General features: G+C 36.0%; 1 protein-coding gene across 1 annotated transcript; it reads right to left on the bottom strand.

Annotated features, from left to right (window-relative positions):
• Nucleotides 1-69: 69 nt before the first annotated feature.
• LOC112562829 (ubiquitin-protein ligase E3B-like) lies at nt 70-18711 on the bottom strand. The gene is made up of 31 exons (XM_025236363.1): nt 18324-18711; nt 17799-17965; nt 17070-17119; nt 16118-16188; nt 15626-15690; nt 15349-15405; nt 14831-14935; nt 14282-14381; nt 13700-13785; nt 13183-13265; nt 12914-13019; nt 12338-12458; nt 11866-11900; nt 11449-11478; nt 10910-11022; nt 10428-10585; nt 10091-10246; nt 8429-8603; nt 7811-7929; nt 7247-7361; nt 6920-7019; nt 6143-6262; nt 5613-5690; nt 4915-5013; nt 4512-4619; nt 4155-4292; nt 3717-3841; nt 2768-2950; nt 2238-2349; nt 1417-1509; nt 70-1203 (listed from the first exon to the last, which is right to left on the bottom strand). The coding sequence occupies exons 2-31, from the start codon at nt 17922-17924 to the stop codon at nt 1012-1014; spliced, it is 3219 nt and encodes a 1072-aa protein (XP_025092148.1). The 5' UTR covers nt 17925-17965; nt 18324-18711; the 3' UTR covers nt 70-1011.
• Between the last annotated feature and the right edge of the window lie 156 nt (nt 18712-18867).

The following is an 18867-nucleotide window of genomic DNA, read 5'->3' as shown; positions in this document are numbered from 1 at the left end:
AGTTAGCAGAGACTTAATATCAAATCCACTTCTCTTGCTGCACAAAAATCAGATAAAATGTTTTTACTTTTTTTTTTTTTTTCCTTGAAGACTTGTGACTACTCAAGCTACCTTGAAAGTGTAAATATTTTCTAGAAATCTCGTACCCCAACTTTCACCATTTACAACAATACCCTATAACACCTGTGTTTCACTAACCCATGAATCTAAAATTTTTAAAAATCTACAAAGGATCTGATACATCATTAACCAGAGAGGCAGAGAGTCTATGGTTTGAGCAACTGCATGTAGTCTCAAGAGAGCATACACCAGTTGGTTTGACATCTGTGTATGCAGCATACTCCCCAGCTGTGGAGTGGGTACCTGACTTTTTGGAGAAGGTTGTGGGAATAAAAGGCAGCAAGGGAGATGGGCACCGCCCAAAAGCTGACCCTATATGAAGGTTCGAAAACCTCACTACCCTACAACTGTAAGGTCACAAGATCACCCTGTACTAATGGCTGAAGTCTTTGCATTGTTTATTTTACATCAGTGACTGTCATGAATTACTACGATGTGTACAATTCAATAAGCTTGCCTGTTGGCTGAGATATATTGCACATTGCAGGTTTTTTTAAATAATTTTTTTTTTGGTAGAAATTGTTTTGATGCACGAAGAGAAAACTGAGTGAGGGCTGACTCACTGTTTAAATAATTTTTTTGCTGTACAAGAGCATTGATACTGGATAATTATCTTCCTCCTTCAGTTACCACAACAAACTGTGGCCAAGATAACAGTTCAAGTATATTGAAAGTATGTCTGCTGATCAAAGAAATGGTAACTTTTGATACCATCTTTTCATTCCAACATTTAACAAATTAATAACGATCATTTTAAATTTTTAAAAAGTATAAGACGATCACTTAGCTTAGTAGTTCACCAGTGCACTGCTGAAGCCAAATTTTGTGACCCCTCTATTGCTCACCAAGTCCCTCTGCTCCGTATCAGAGATCGTTGTAATGCAAAAATGATCATGATATTTCAAATCCAGAGTGAGAATGGATAGCATAGCGCAATTTGTCACGTAAAACTGATTTTTTGGAGTAATTGGGCAACTTCAGGAGGTTGAAGCAGGTGGAAGAGGTGGGTAGCCTACCACCTGCATCTTTCTTCTTGATGTTGAAAAAACCTTTTAGAACAGAGCCAACCGTATCCCCGGTGTCCTGAAAAGTAAGAAGTGCAATCGAAAAAAATAATGTAATAAACCCTTACTGCTACTAACATTTTAACTTCGTAGTTTTTTTCCCCCTTTAAAAGTAAAGAAAAACATGTTTGTAACGAAGATTAAACCAAAAATGTCTAACATTCATTACACAGTAATAATAATTCTTGTTTAAAAATTTTTTACATTTGCTGTCTGCTGTATCGCAACATACCTGGTCATCACAAACTTCCACACATCGGATGGAAAATGGAGGCTCCAAGTGAGCAAAGCCCAGTAAAGGTGGCTTGGAACAGCTTGTCACAAACTGGGGACAATGTATGTGACTTTGATCATAAATGCATGTCAATTGTGATGACAGCTACTTAAATATCTCACATAATTGATGCATTTCCTACCATGACATCAGTCAAAAGACTGACAAGTGCACAGTGCTTGATAACAAGATTGCAGCAACAGCTCCAAGGAAAAACAAGTACATGCCACCATTACATTTTTCTTAGCTTCCACGATGCTGCTACACTATTATAAGATGAAACTTATACAGTCTAGATTTGTTATCTCATCAACCTTGCCTTTTGCACAAGTTGGGGCAGAATGGATTTCCCCTGATGTTACTTTACCCCAAGAAGATCCCTAACCTGCCTCATCATGCCTGAGGTATGTCGGCCTAATTCACATGTTATGTCAGCAGTGGTAGTTGATGAATACAGATTGTTACTGTGATACAATGGACATACTTCTGTAGGTTAAATGACATTCATCAAAAACTCCATCAAGGTATTACATACATGAGACTGCATTTCTGCATTTTCAAACTGGATGCTTTTTAATGTTGGAAGACTTGGGATGTTGATGCACATAGTCATACTGTGTCAACTACTCTAATACTCTCCTAAAAAAACCTGAATAACACTTTATTTTATGATCATTCTATTGCACAAGTAACCATTTTCTGGATAACGTATGTGAGAAACTGCTGAAAAAAATAACCTTAAGTCAACTGCTCCCATCCCCAACCCCAACAAACTTTACCTTCAGAAAAAGGCTACGCTCCTCTTGGTTGAAGTCATGGCTAAGGATATCCCAAAGCCAGTTGATCACCTTGTGGTTGTTGTGGTAGCCACCATAATAATGTGTGTGCCTCCTGTGAAAAAGATTTTCTATATTCAGATGGATTAGTACACCTAATAGTAGACACGGGTACTTACAGACCCTCCAAAGCTGCCTCTCTCATCAGGGCAAGAGTTTCCAAAACTTAATAAATGTTTGTGGCCATGCACTGGATGCCTACAATTAATTTATACAGCAATTTTGGTTACTTTTTTTGGCAGCATATTATACACTTGACAAACTGGAACCATGTTCATCAAATAAGGGTAAGTTATTACCCATGGTGAAGAAAAGGGGGAATCAAAGACTTTTGGTATCCCAATCACGATGCAGCGTCCAGACCCAGAGATATTGCTCTATGTTACACAATGACTGTCGTCCATTTACCCAGAGGATTTTAGAAGCAGACATCAGTATAGAATTCTTTTTGCATCTTTCCCTAGCTTTCTCACCTGAGATCCTCCATGTCCAGTGCATCTGTATCACCTGAGATCAGTTTCTGCAGTTCAGGGGCTGAGAACATGCATAACCACTCTGTGTGCACCACAGCTTTGAACCCACGAATAAATGCCAGTGTCTGGTCCTTGATTTGACGAAACATTCTGAAGTGGGCCATCAAGTGTACGTAACGAATCCTGGAAGCAACCATTGATGCACAGTCCTTCAGAGCATTTAGAAAGATGCGCAACTTAGATTTGTCTCTTAACCTTAAGAGTTCCATTTCCCCCCTTAAAAACTGTTGCTGCTAAATGGCAGCAGAACACTGGCCTGAGTGGTACTTGGGCTTAATGATGATGGGGTTGCCCCAAATAACACTTTGATTAGTCAATAAGATTCCAAGCCCGAGTCACTGAGTTTATATACAAAAATGAAATCAGAGAAATACTATCTTGTAATGATAATGCTAAGGGGGCTGCCCAAAACTGGGTCTGCTGGTGAGGTGTTGTGGCCCTATGCTCCTCAAAGGAGCAACAAGGAATTAATGGTAATGCTGTTTATAGTGAAGCATTGGTTTGGATAAGACAAATCTTTCAAAATAAAGAAAAAAGAAGTTCTCATCTACTACAAATGTTCATGAAAGAAATGGATCTTATGAATTGCCATAAAAGCTTTGAAGATAGTTTCAAGAAATGGTAGGACATTCCAGACAATGGGGCCAGAGAAGGAAAAGAACCAGCACCCTGATTTGTCTAGTATGATGCATGGCATATCCCTATGGTCCACATGAGCAGACCTGAGCAATCATCATCTATCTTCAGGTAAGTAGCATAATCATTAAATATTAGCAACAAAATATTAAAAATCCGAATATTCAAAGTCTTTATCGGTCTTTGAATCAAAATGGGACAATTAACTGGAGACGAAGTTACAGAAAATACATTGTTACTAATAATAACCAACTTGTTTTCATTTGTCACGGGAATAGCTCGACCACCAGCCACCAGCTCATGTGTTTCCAATCGACCCATACAGTCTTCATCACAAGAAAAGGTCAAGTCTAGGTCACTGACATCACCTTCATAATGCTGCAAAAAGTATTACCAATAATGAATAGTGTGTGAAGACATCTTAGTTCAACATATCTGCCACAATAACAAGTTTAACCTTGTGTGTACTGCACAATAAACACAATGATAATTATAGTGACCAATGAGTTCCTCATGCCATTTAGCTCCAGGTCAGAAGCTAGAGGGTTAACTTTGAACTTGTTGCATCAGTTCAGCCTCACTGAGTGTGTGCAGGATGTGTATGTGGTGAGTGTGGGATGTGATGAAGGGTTGCTCTATCTGCTAACTGCAAGCTTGTGCTGTTACTGCACGAGACTCAAACCAACTCTACCTTTATGTAGGTCAGGCTTTTTGCCAAGTCAGCATCAAGAGAGGGAAGCTCATCCAGGGAACTGTAGGTGCAGCTCTGCTGATGCCCAAGCATTTGTGTCAGGAAAAAAGGTGCAAATGGAACATCCACAACAATACCCTGAAACAGAAGTCTATGTTCTCCAAAACATGCCTTAGTAAGCTAAGATGAGAATAAAGTTGTATAACCTGTACAGCAAGCAACATAGATGTTTTTAACAGATATGTACCAAGTGCAAGTTCACAAAAGTGTCATAAATACACTCACTTGCAAACACAGAGACAGAGTGAGAGAGGTATGCATTCATACAAGTGTAACAATAGTAACACAAATGCATACTTCATAGACTGCTTTGCCCAGCATCTTTCCAATAAACTCAAAGAGTTGAAGATGATTCTCCTGAATGTAGGATGTGGACGATGGGTACAGCTTTTGTTCGGATGTCACCTGTGGAACGCACAATTAAGGATGTCTGACTACTGAATGTTCTGAGCTTTTGAAAGGAACAAGGGTTTGCATCAGGCACAGAGCTGCACATCTAGATACATGTCAATAGCTGTTTGCACCTTTTATCTTTCAGACTCTTTTATTTAACTGTTCACTCATGATCATCTACGATAATCACAAACTCTGACTTGTAACTTACAACTAATAATTGTCAACCTACTAAGTTGGAAATGTGGCTGACTCATAATTTTGCAGTATTCTCTAAAGAGTTTAATTCATAAAACTGGATACTTACCTTAAACAGATTTAAACCTGGATCAAAAACTCTTGAAATAGTCTCTTCAAGGAATTCCTTGAACACACCATCCTGGTCAATACCTGCTTCATCCAATCCCTGTATAAGTTGGAATTTGCGATGTTACACACTGCTTCAGCATATTTCACTGTCTAATGTTGTTTCAAATGTAAAATATATAGATTATAAATCTAAATAACAATGTTTAACCTTAAACTTATTCTCTTTTATTTGTATCATTCTTTAATAATAATAAGTGTTTGCTTGTATAATGCCTTATCCTGGCCTGTGTACATCTCAAGGCACTTCACAAATGACAGAAGAAGTTATTACATCAAAATAAGATGAAAAAAATGTTGGTATTCAGCAGACCATGTCCTGCACACCACAGGGCAGCATCCACACAACATGAACAACAACTTGCAGTCCAAATATCAAAGCATTCATTATACATGTCGCAATACACTCCATAGCAAATAAAATAAATCAAAGAGACGGCACAAGCAGAACAAAAGTTTGGCAGAGAGGACATGGCATACATTCAGCCATTTGCTAAGATACAAATTTTAACCGAGATCTTTACAAAGTTCATTCAAAAGTCAAAAGCAAAGGAAAATGAATGTAAAAAAAATGTCAAACATAATTAAACAAATTAACTTATCACAGTAAATCTGAAAATCTCTTAGAAAATTCCATACATGTTCATTGATGAACTTCACTCGAATAAGTCCTTTCAGGCTTCTAGACTGTAGTTGTGCCAGCTGGCGATATCCATCCTATTCCAAATATAAAAAAGGTTTAGTGGCCAAGTCAGTTACAATGTTCAAAATGAAAACAGCAGATGTTTGTGTGGGTTTGCATGAGGCAGATATGCACACACCTGTGAGTGGATGTGCATGCAAATGTGGGGTGCTGAGAGGGGGGTAATAAGCCTTAATTGTTTCAGAAATTTAATCAGCAGAGTAAAAACCAAACTGAGATGGCTATGAGTGACTTTTTATAATAAACTCCTCTTTAATATCACCGCAGCATGAAGCTTACCACTATGACCCAGTTAAGTAAATACTTTCCAATTACTTCATTTCACATCTAGCAGTATTTTGAAGGCACAGATACAATTTTGTATTTTGGATACAAAACAAAATGTTTAATGGGAGATAATTGCCCTTTTCAGAGATAAAGGAGGGGGGAGACAAGATGCTAAAGGAAAAAGGGATTTATAACCAACCTCCACAATGCGACTTCGATGAACAGTGATCAGTGTGGACTGTGGTGAGGTACAGGCTGATTCTGTCAGTCCTAGTGCATCTTTTTCCTTCAGAACATTCTTGCGGAAAAGTAAGACTCGCTGAAATGTGACAAGCATGAAGCAAAATGCAGAACAATACGTCAATAATCAAGAAAATAATTATCACTTTCTTGCTATTTAAAATTATTATAAGCAAGTTTGATTATTTGGCAGCATGCAACATATTTACAAGGAAGATGCACATTTGTTTAAATGCTCATGATGAGTGCTTCCCTTCATCAAACTAGCTCATCCATGATAAACCATGCCACAACTGTCAGTGTGAACCAATTTCTTTCTAATAAACTTCACCACCTTTTCACTTCTCTTTTTTACAAACTACTGTGTATGTAGAGAGGTTAAAGAAAACTTCAACATGCATATCTATAACACTATGTTTACAACACCATTTGTGGCATATGCCAGCAAAAGTGCTACCATTCTGGATAATTTTATTTATAGAGCACATTACCCCAACAAGATAAAGACAGACTATGAAGCTGTACAAGAACAATTATCAGTAGGTATTAAATACATCTTCAAAAATAAACAAAATAAATTCATTCATCATCATTCGAATTATAACTACTCTCACACACACACATACAGAGCATAGACAAGAGAGCTGAATAGATGCTCATAGTGACATACTACAGAGCCAATTATATCCATGAAAGTTCAATCAAATAACAATGTAACAGACTGAGCATTCCTCACCTCGCTAAATGGAATGATATGAGGAACATGCTGCATAAGGAATTGAGCGGCCTTCTTTCCATGCTCCAGTTCACTCACAAAGTGACTTGGTTTTATGTCTCTGCAGCAGGAACATTGTCAAATAACATTTTCCCAATGCACAACAGGTACAGTTTTTGAGCTGACAGAGTACATGTCACAATAATTTCACACCCTTGGATTGTAAAATATGTTTTTATCTACAAATGACATATTTAAATTTTTTTCAGACAACATGTTTTAGATACACACTAACCAACATTTTATATCCATTCAAATGCTTCTAATGTTGCGGTAAGGGCACTATACCTGACAAGCCAGTGCTCGGAAGAAGCAAAACTACGTCTTGCATCTCTTTCCCGGAGAATCCTGAGAAGCGTTAAGGCTGCATTAAATGCATCACTGCTGGATGCAACCTGGATGTCTGTCAGAAAAGCAAAAGATCAGTATGCTAATACTGCGAATGTTAAATGAAAGTGTTGAAAAATCAGAAGCTTCAAAGCAAGCCACTCACGTAAGAGACCAAGCAACGGAGAGAGGGACAGCAAAAAACAAGAAAATAACTTGTGCATTGTTGAAATGTGAAGATTTCTTTTCAGGGAGTCAATTTCACCAAATTTTAAGGATTTTATCAATTCTTTCAAAGTCTCAAAACATTTTTCCTACCAAACGATTTTTAGCATTGTCTTGACATGGACCAACTTGCTTTACCAAAATGGTGAGTGTACAATTTGGCCTCCTTTCACTGACGTTTGAAGTTTTTAAAGTTTTACAATTTTACTTAAAAATAAGTAATTATATAATTAATCAATTATTGAATAAGATATATATATATGTAATACATATAAATATAGGAATTTCATGAAAACATACCTATTAATGAATGCCAGATAATTCTGAACACAAGAAGATTGAGGAATTCACTCATTTTGACGTAGTCAGCCATGTGGAATACATGTTGCTGCTCATACAGCTCCATGTCATCAAGTGTTCTACAGAAATTGTTGGATAATCCAAAAAAATTAAACAAAACTAAATACAGGAATGTCTTGATTTTCAAAAGTTATAAAGGACAGCAACGTTATTCAGTTTGTTTCATGAAAGCTGATGAAAAACATGTCTAAGACAACTTAGCTATGTAGTCAGTGAACTGTTATTTCTTTTGGGAGATTTTTAATGACTTTTTTTTAAAGAAAGTCTTTTTGTGACAAAAGTATTCCTTTCTGAAAAGACTTTTTGCAGCTGATAATCAGCATGCAACATTTAACACAGTGATCTATAACAGGCAGATTTCATCGGCTTGCACATTTTTAAACAAAATATGATTGTACCTTCCAAAATTAAAAAAAGAAAAAAATGTGATCGTTAACTTCTGTGATTTAAGTTTCCTTTCCACAATCTAATTTCCATCCCATGCCATAGACAAAGGGTAGGGATCATAAGAGAGGGTAGCAGATTGAGACTCCACTGTCTTAAGGGTGCACTGCTTACATGATGAGGTGGCTTGCTGTTTCACAGAAGAGAGTAAGAAGAGAGAAGACAGGGTGCATGGTGGAGTTAGGGGCCTGTGACATCAGCTCTACAAATGTCTTCAGCCCACATGTGGGTCCCAAGTCACACAAAAACCGCCACAAGATAGGCAACAGAGTGTCAGTGTAGCTAAGCCCTGAAATAAATACACAGAATACTAACTGAACAAAGCACAATGAAAACTATTTACTAACAAAACAAAATTTATTTTTTGTTCTCTTATATCTTTATAGAATATTTTAAAGTACTATGCTCATCATATTGGAGGTAAAAAAAAATAATTCTGTGGGGGATTCCAATTCATTGCAAGATGCAAAATTTTTGAAACATCACATTCTGTTTGAGTTGCAATAATATTTGCCTTTCATGGGCTGTTGGGCAGCAGTCATTACAGACATCTAGGCTGGAAGCTTTACAAGTGTTTTAAAGAATATGAAAGAATGAGAAAATATAAACTTCTTTGACATTACCAGTTTGTGACCATAGGAGATAAAGGGTTACAACTACTCTTTAATCATTGAACATTGTCTTCCCGACAGTGAGTTAGCACATGTCTGGCATGCAGGGTGCTCTGCTACTCAGGTGAGCAGCCCTGAGATAGGCAAAAGCAAAGCCAGCACAGCAGTTTTGGGGGCCACCCAGTAGTGAAATCCCTTGGTTATTTTATTTTCTATGTTCTTGTCTTAGAATGCTCTCTTCTCTCTCACAGTCAAGTCCAGGCCAAAAGGAGGGCCAAAGAAGACAAGGGCAGACTTTGCTTCACCTTTTCTGCTGTCAGGATACCAGACAGAGGTGCAGGCACCTTCCCAATGCTACTCTCCAGGCTGTAATCCCCACTTGCTGACAGGGATCATGTCCTTTATGCTATTAGCAACCAAGATCTTCCTGGACAGCTTTTAGTTCTTCTGCTGGAACAGTGCAACCTCAGAAGCCACCAACATTCACCTTAATAATCTAGGTGCAATCCTCTAGCCTTTCAGAATGCAATCAAGATACTGTTGTCTAAAAGTCTTATTTAGGAGGTGACATGGCAGACATTACTGAGAGCTTTAATGGCACCTTTTTAAAGAAACTGCTGTATCAGCATTGCTGTTGCCTTTATAACTGTCTGCTCCCTGACCATCGGAGCATCCCACATGCCAGGTATATGCAAGGTCACTGTCAGGGAGACAACTTTCAATAGTTAAAGAGCAGTTGTAACCCTTTATCTCTTATGGTCATGTCATCTGGTGAGTCTTGAAGAAAAAGAATTTATAATAAAGTTTTATTTACAGGAACAATATAAGGTATTCAGTGATATAGAGAGCAACTTTAAACTTTAAAGGCTTGTGTGCCCATTATGTTTTTACACAGAAGATAAGCCTTAATGGGGCACAATAATCTGTGGAGAAAGAGTAGGAAATAGTTGTTAAAAAATGATTTTGTGAAAATTTTACCCTTAGAAACTGAGTACATCTAAAACTGAATACCATTCCTGGTCTGTAAATACAGTTCACAAAATGTCTCCAGTTGCATGCAAGTACTTACAAGTGTGTATGTGCATGCCTGTGCATGTGTGTGTGAGCGAAAGAGAGAACACAACAGGTAAAAAAAACATCACATACATATGCATATAAAGTGTACCTCCTAAAATGTCCATGCGAAGTTCTGTAAGAGTCTGCAGTGCAGTTCTGTATAAAGCACAGGGCAAGAATGTTGCCATAGAGATTGAACTTTCAAGTCTAATCTTGGGACCACTTGTCTTTGATGCAGCTTTTTCAAATGCCTTCTTCAAGATATCTGAAAAAAAAAAATATCTCCTGGTGCTTGCACAGACATCTTTTGGGCACTCCACCACTATTTGTTCTCTCTAGGCCCAAAATTAATGTGCTTATAGCAGAAGAATGTCTTTACAAAATAAACAAAGCTTACATATGTACCTAAAGGCTGTCAGGCTGAAAATCACAAAAATTATAATCACTTTTTGTTGGTGAGGCTCCAGATCCTCCTTTGCTTTGTGGGTGCATAGTGGAGTTTAGTTGCACATACTCAAGAAGAGGAGTAAACAAGAGGCGAATCATACGCTCACTCCAAAGCAACTGTAATTGTTGGACAACAAATGGCATTGCTTCATGAAGCCTGAGGAAAATAAAAATAAAACAGTATTTGTTGAATTCCAAATATGATATTATAATGTATCAGCAAGCAAAACTGATAAAAATTTTATCATGATAGTCATCATCATCATCATCATCATCATCATCATCATCCAAGTCCTGATGGACTATGCAGATCTTTCAATCAACTCTTTCTGTTGCTCTTCATTTTCTGCCATTCTCGGTGAGCAATATGCCAATCAACTATTGTATATTGTCTGCTTTTTTTTTCCGTTCACAACTGAGAAGCATTGTAAAAATAAAATTGATCAGCTAGTTATCACAGAATAAAAATTTAAAAATCTACCTCTGATTGGTGGTTTGTGAAAACCAGCCCAGGACTGGGTGCCAGTGTGTCAGGTTGGATTGCTTGCTTTGAACGTATAGTTTGCACCTCTCAAGATGCCTAATCATCACAGTCTGGAATTGTTAAATTGTGCTTAGCAGCATTCAGGAAACACACACTGGCTATCATAGCTTTCATAAGAATTATCAATGGGTTGCAATTGATGCAAATGCTGGAACATGCTTGATAAAAATCGTAACATGTACAACCTTTATCACTTTGCTTAGAAAGCTAACTCTTCTGATCAATACTGAAGGATTAACACATGGAGGATGAGCCACTAAAGCAAGACATCTACACTAACCAAATATATCGACGTATGTATTATATATAACACAATTTCCTGCATGCAGTCCTACTTAAAATTGCATTTTTAAGTAATTTGTGTTAAACAAGACTGGAAGAACTGCAAACCTTAACACTTGAACTAAGCAAAATATCACTACCACCAGACATGTTCTGCAGTGTCAATCAAAAAACAAACCAATAAAGTTTCTCACCATGAAATCTGCGGTGTTTTCAACAAGTCCCTGAAACATCAATCTAATATGTGATTGAAGCAAATATTTTCTTGACATAATTAAACATGTCCATGTATAGTAAAATTATCACGTATAGTAACATGCATTTTAAAAAAAATATTTTTATGATATATTTATGTATGCATATGGTGTATAGTAATGGTATAGTATATAGTAACATACTTGAAACAAAGGCTTTTATGAGATAATTATGCATGCACATGATACTATATAGTAACAGTACAGTGTATAGTAACAAACTTGAAGCAAATATTTTATGACATGATTAGATATGAACATTGTGTATAGTAATAAATATAATAAACTGGTTTGATGTTAACTCAGAACAGAATGGAGTAAACTGAATTTTATAGAGCAACTGATTTTTTAAATTACCTCCAGTTCTTTATAACCAAGCTGAATCAAATTGCCTGCAATGAAAAGAGTACATTTTTTCAAATGATCATTTAATAAAAGAAACTGAAGGCATCAGTCAGTGAAATGAAAATTAATAAAGTATTTAAATAAAATAATTTGAGGAGAAAATATATGTAAATGTAGCCAGGGTTGCCTACCACACATCACACATGCTTGCACATGCACTCACACACATACACACACCCTTTGCTTCAGACTGAACAATTAGCAGGAATGTAGATAATAGTTACAGGAAGTTGAATACAGCACTTTTCTCTCTTTTTTTTCTTTTATTTTTGTCTTTCACTGCAGCATACATATAACCCCAACACCAATACCCTTACACCTTTTTATCAGAACTTAAAATATTGCAGGGTCATCTCTCAAAAAATTACTGAATCACTAAAATAACAAAACTGAAAAAAGAGCAAAGACAGGAACTAAATCCTACCCATGAGACAGAGAGCATAGTTGCCCTCCAAGCTGTTAAAGATGATGCGAGTGCTCTGCTCACAGGTCAGAAGCTCCAAACTTCGTTTGAACAGTCTGTGAGTTACCAAGAGCTCCAAACACTGACCACACACATGCCCAGACTGACAGTTGTTTCATAGTTTCACAAGATGATTTTTTGCAGCATGCAGCTAATCAAAACTTTAAACAATATTGTCAAGCAATAAATGGCAAATGGTTAGGGCTAATCATATGACCAGGTATGCTTTAACTACATGTGTTCTAGAAAATATTATCACAAGGATGTTTTTCAAACTTGCCAGATCAAACCTGGAGAGATGTAGCTTGGTAAATAAAGCACTTGAGTCTTGAGTGAAAGGTCGCCTGCCCCAAACCGGTGACTCAAAATCTGTCCCTCCTGACATAACTGATCTCTTTCTAGCACTCTTCTATCACCTTCTTCTTCCTCAACCTTTGTTTGCCTTTTCTTCTCTTATTCCAGACATCAGCCTATCCACTAATGCAAGCAACACATTCCTTTGGATGGAATTTTTTCTGTTTGCAAAAATTTACTCACATCAGGTGAAATAGTTGACAAATGAAGAATGATGGCTGGAACTGAGAGAATGTGCAGCAGAAAAACGTTCATCAGATTCTCTGAGAAATTAGAACCCAGAAGTGGTCTGCAAGAGAATATAACATCACACTATGTTTTTTTCAGACAAAGCAGTTCTTATGTTCCATTTAAGGAACCTACACAAGAAAGTGTTTATTTTAAGAGCTAACATGCTTGTCAGTTACTGATAATATATTAAATATGTATATCTGATAATATACAGAAATTACCTGATGGCAACTGTAATTATAGCTGTCAATGTAGCCTTGTTGAAGACAGGTTTGGACCTTACAAGACCGTTTGTAAGGAGAACCTAAAGGGATTATAATTTAAGAGCAAACAATCAACAGGTGCTTAATCTATATGATATGAGTAAATTTAATACTGAGCACTTCATTCATATGTATGTCAGCTATAAGCACAATACATGCAAGAGATATATCTGCCATAAAATGTACGTCTATGAAAGATGAAGTGCAAAATTCTTGTTAGAAATCATAGCTTGATAAAATATATGATGGGTTCTAAAGCAGATGACTGCTCTTTGCCATGCAATCTGACAGGGAAAAAGATACAGGGATTACCTTTAAGAGTTTGTCATTTCTATTGATTGATCCCATAATCTTATATTTGTTTCTAAGTAGTCTGTGACAAGAATTAATGCACACAAAAAAGTGAAATTCTATGTGATGATGACAGCATTATCAGAATCACTGTGGTCTGTAACAATAATCTGAAATACTTCACCTCTAAAATGTTATACAGCCCTTTAGAATTCAGGTGGCCCATGACATTATTGCATATCTGAGACAGACTGTTCACCAGCATCTCACCTGTGCATTTAGAGATTAAAATAAAACAATAAACTAAGAAGACTAAGTCTAATAATTACTTATGTTAATGCTCACATGTAAAAGCTTTTAAAAATCAAAATATGGTGACAAAGACTTATATAAAACACAAAAAACTATCCACACACACTTGGGACCAGACTGCTGTTTGTATTTGCATGGTATGTTGAATAAATCTTCATTGATGCCCTTTAAGTCACACGATGTCTTTTGCTTGGGGAAGAGCAGGGGTGCAAGCCCATGAGCCATGTTGTGAAAATTGTGAGCAACTGATGCATGATTATTGTACATATTGTTTCCCTACAAGATTATGTTAATGTGGGCAGCAAGAGTTAAGCCCTGTCACCCACAGACTCAGATCCCAAGGGCCAGTGTTTGCATTTGACAAAAGGCAGGAACATTGCAACACAAACAAAAGATGAATATTTTAGGAAAATGTACCGTCATGTGCATACACATGTATTTACAGTTTTTTTACCTGCTTTTAACTTAAGGGCTTTCCAGTTTGCTGTACTTGTGAAAGTCACCAGCATGCTAAGGTGCACCATGACAATGCGCATGTCTGCATGGTTCTCAGGCTGAAAAACACACACGCATAAATATCACTCATTCACACACACACACACACAAAAAGAACAAAATTGCTTTTAAAAAAATGTGATCACCTCAGTTTCTGAAACAGGTAAACTAATTAACAAAATCTCTTGTTTCTCCAATGCACATAGACAACAGGAGGTCAACAAACATGAAAAACTGCAGATTTTTGAAAAGTAATAAAGATATCTGAATTTTTTTTATTTTTTTATTTCTTAAATGCAAGTTGAGTTTTCAATTCTTTTTTTTTTCCACTCATCAACAATGCTTCTTATTCTTTAATGTATTTTCAACTGTCCATTTAAGTTCTGTTGATTCTAAACAAACAAAAGACTAGGAACACTCTATGACCACTAAATACACTTGTTACTTCCACAGAATTAATTTTATACTCTTTACATCTTATTTACAAGTATTACATGATGTTAGGTACCCTCAGTGTCTTCAAGCAGAGGCAACACCTCCAAAGAACATCCTTGAGCTGGTTAAGCCACCGCAGCAGATGGCTTTTGTTCATTGCAAGCGAAGCATAACAAATCTGAAATCAAACTTGGTTTGGTTAAATATTGATATATTAAGTGTACACTATTCTTCTCCATCAATTTGTTAATCTGATGTGAAACAGAATGAAGATAACAAAGCCTTCCCTCCATAACTCTATTAACTCTATCTAAACCTTCTATCCCCTCTGTCACTGTCATCCAACCTCTGCATTTCTGCCTCATATAAGTTTATGAGTATCAGATTGTTGAAACCAGACATGCAGTATTATGCTTGTAAGGAGCCAGCCTAAGAACCTTTCAATGCATTTTGTTTGCAAGTTAAAATTATCTATGCCTTTAAGAGGGGTGCTGGTATCACAAAAAGCTGCCCACACAGCAGAACTTAAAAATAGAAGTGTAAATTTCAAAATATCAAACTAATATTTACAAAAGCAAACCAGGAACTCACTTTGATATTTTCACTGTCCATGGTTTTAAGAATGTATCGACAAAGATATTCAAATCTCTGGAAAAAAATTGTGAAATAAAACATTTAACACTCTGTCTTAGCATAATGCCATGTTAAATACCTTATTCTAAGTAATTATTTTAAACTTTCTTATAACTCATCTATACAGTTTGACACAGCAGCAGTAAGTAAAAATGTAACAATTTGTTCTTCAATAGTTTGCTTTATTCTCTGCAGAAAATTTGGAAAATACAAACAGCTCTGTACCCAGAGTTACCTTTGCATCAGCATTTTCTTCCATGATCAACAAGAATTTTTGAATAACTGCATGCAACTGTATTGCTGAAAATAAATTTACAGAAAAGGCTTTTTAATTGTGTTATTTAGTTGGAACTGGTGAACTTAAGTACATAAAAGTCATGTTTAAACGTTTGTAAATTTTTAATAAATGTATACAGTTCAAGGTTAAAAAATATACAACTATTCATTACAAAAACTGACAATGAATTTTTAATTTTTAATTAAATAAAAGAACATATGGATTGAACTAAATTTATACTTCTGAAGAATCTAACCTCTAACACACTGGCACTATTGACTGTAGCTATCATGTGACGTTTGGTTGAATAAAATGAGCAATCTATATGACATATTCTGGGTTTACCTTTAACATTGCATGTGATGTAACACTTAGTTACCCATAAAAGGTGCACAGAATAAGTATCAAAAATATTTTTTTTTATATGTAAAAAACTAAATGATAGTTCACCTGGTATCAGTAATGGAGAATACTCCTCCTCTAGACTATCTGGAATGCACAGAATCTTGTCCACCTCCTCTCTATAGCACATAAAAAAAAATTCTCAAAATTTTCTTGCACAACAAAATGGATGTAACTACTTTGTTCATGTGTCTCTCATTATCAGTACATGTACCACTTCTGCCTCCATCATGTATTTTAATACCTTTCATAATCTATTATAAAATTTCTTTTAGTTTATGGTACCATCTGTGTACTGTTGCTTGTGCTTCTTGACTGGTCAACCATCAGATTATTTATAGTCTATGCACAGCACATTCTGCTCACCTTCACACAGAGAAATGTATTTTATGAATTCAATTATTATTACTTACAGTATATTTATCTAGCAGATGCTCTTTTCTCTCTCTGGTTCTATCATATTTTTTGTGGCTTTCTTAAATTTAATTAACTGAAAAAGGTCACTTGACTAATAAATACTCTTTAAAAAAAACTGTAAAAAGATGGTGAGGTGAGCTTTCGCTAAGATCTGAATGAAATGTACATTTAAGCAATGAAATTATGATCAAAAAGAAAATTGTACCCACTTGCTTGTCAACTTAAACTGTAACTAAACAGGATTAACGTATTTATATATGCAGATTAATATCATGTATCAAGGAGCTAGAAGTTCTTGTGTTTGACGCCAATACTTTGTTCAACTGGTCAACCCAATATTATCCTGTGGCATTACAATATCATTCCTCATGGGAAAAAAATGCTCATATCAATAACACATTTAGTTAATGTGAAAAATGTGACCATATAAACAAAATATTTACATAAAAACATCTTCAAAACTAGGCATATAACTATTGGCTCTCTTTGGCACAGATTTCTATAGCTTTTGAGACATAATGGGAAAAAATTCTTTACGAAAAATAACAATGAAACTAAACATGACACAGAATTAAGCTTGTACCTTATTTGCTGTTTCCATCTTGATCTTTCTAAGAAACCCCGGAAAAGAGACTGAAAACAGTAACATATGAAAATACTATACATTGATGATGATGACCACCATAATGAATCTTTGGAGGGGGAGAAGGCCAGCTTATGAATAAAACCACAAAAAATTAATAAAATGAAAGACAAGAGATACTGTGTGACTACTAACTGGTGCATTGTGCTTTGATGGAAATTATCATGAATCATAATTTATCACCTCAACCTAATTTCTAATTCTGTATCTAATACTGAGGCAATCTGCTGTGCTATATTCTACTTTCAAGTAGTTTTCATCAGAGATCAAATTATAAAAGCTGTACACTAAGAGCTGATGGGTAGTCAAGTGTAAGGTTGCAATTAATTGTTTTTGTTAAAGTATGCTTTGGACAACCAGTAAAAATACCACAAACCCTCAACTCCTGGAACACTCCTTTCTCTACATGCCATTCAACATTACTTTAATGCTAGTCTTTCCAAAATCTTTTCCATACTATGCACACTAATATAAAGTCTCACTTCTTCTGGCTAATAAATCTTCACATGCCAGAAGTAAACTTGAAGGATCAAGTAAACCACCCACTGTCCTACATAATTCAAATCTATGCTATGGTCAGCAGCACATACAAAAAAAATCAATATTTTGGAGTGATTTTAATCTGTAATTCTCTACAACAGTTGTGACCGATTAAAACGTTTTACCAACCTGGATTTTGATGGCTGCATTTTCACGCTGCCTTTCAATGGCACGTTCCTCGCGATGGGCTTTTGCTTGTTCGAGAAACTGCTCTTTCTCAGTAGCTGGACTGATGTAACTGAACATTTTATCCATTGTTCTAATTCATCATTTGGTCAAAACTGCTTTCTTACAATCTGCAAAATTTTTAAAAACCTATCATAAATGAAATGTTAACATCTGATGTTTATAAGATCAAGACTAAGCAACGAAGACAGAAAGAAGAAAACGGCTACTTTTAAGTAAGGTATATATTATTAGCCAAAAGAAATTGATTGAACCTATGACAACATTAAGAAATGGATGCATGCGTACGAGAGAGAGAGAGAGTATTTGTTCATAAACGAATAAATGAATTTATGATAGTGATAACCAATATACAAAGGTACATCATTTTTTAGGCGACTTTCACTTTATAAAGTCGTCATATATAATAGAAATGTACATATGTCAACAGATTTGAGAATAAAATCCTGCACGGCATCAGCCACCAACCTTTTGTGGATGTACTTGAATTTTATTGTCATTTCACAATATCAGACATACCAGCGCAAAATATAATTTTGTATTCGACGCTCTCCAATTCAGTGTCATAAACATGTATGTGTGAGTATCTATATATACACATTTCAAAAATACAGATTACATTATTGTACAGATTACAGTATCAACAAAATGTTGAACTGTCTGAGCTTTTTCTTCGTATTTTTTCTTGAGCGTCTCTACTGTCTTTAAATCTGACGGTATCCTCTTTGATTGTCTTGGGTTTCACTGTGCGACTGCGGTCAAGGGACACCACTCTATGACAACATCATACGTCAGCTGCAGGAGACAAAGTTGGAAACCACGAACTTGCATTACTGGACTGCTGGCAGACGATTCCCCCCCCCCCCCCCCAACCCAGTTAACTACTAAAGCGAGGCAGCTTCCGGTTTGTTCACACTAAAACGATTCATGCTTGTATAAAGCTTCCGGTTTAGGCACATTCATTGTTTAGGCTCGCCGAGACTAACATCGGAGAACTTCGCAAAGAGCCTAA

The sequence above is a fragment of the Pomacea canaliculata genome, linkage group LG4 (genome assembly GCF_003073045.1).
Source record: "Pomacea canaliculata isolate SZHN2017 linkage group LG4, ASM307304v1, whole genome shotgun sequence".
Lineage (NCBI taxonomy): Eukaryota > Metazoa > Mollusca > Gastropoda > Architaenioglossa > Ampullariidae > Pomacea > Pomacea canaliculata.
This window is presented reverse-complemented; position numbering and strand designations above follow the sequence as displayed.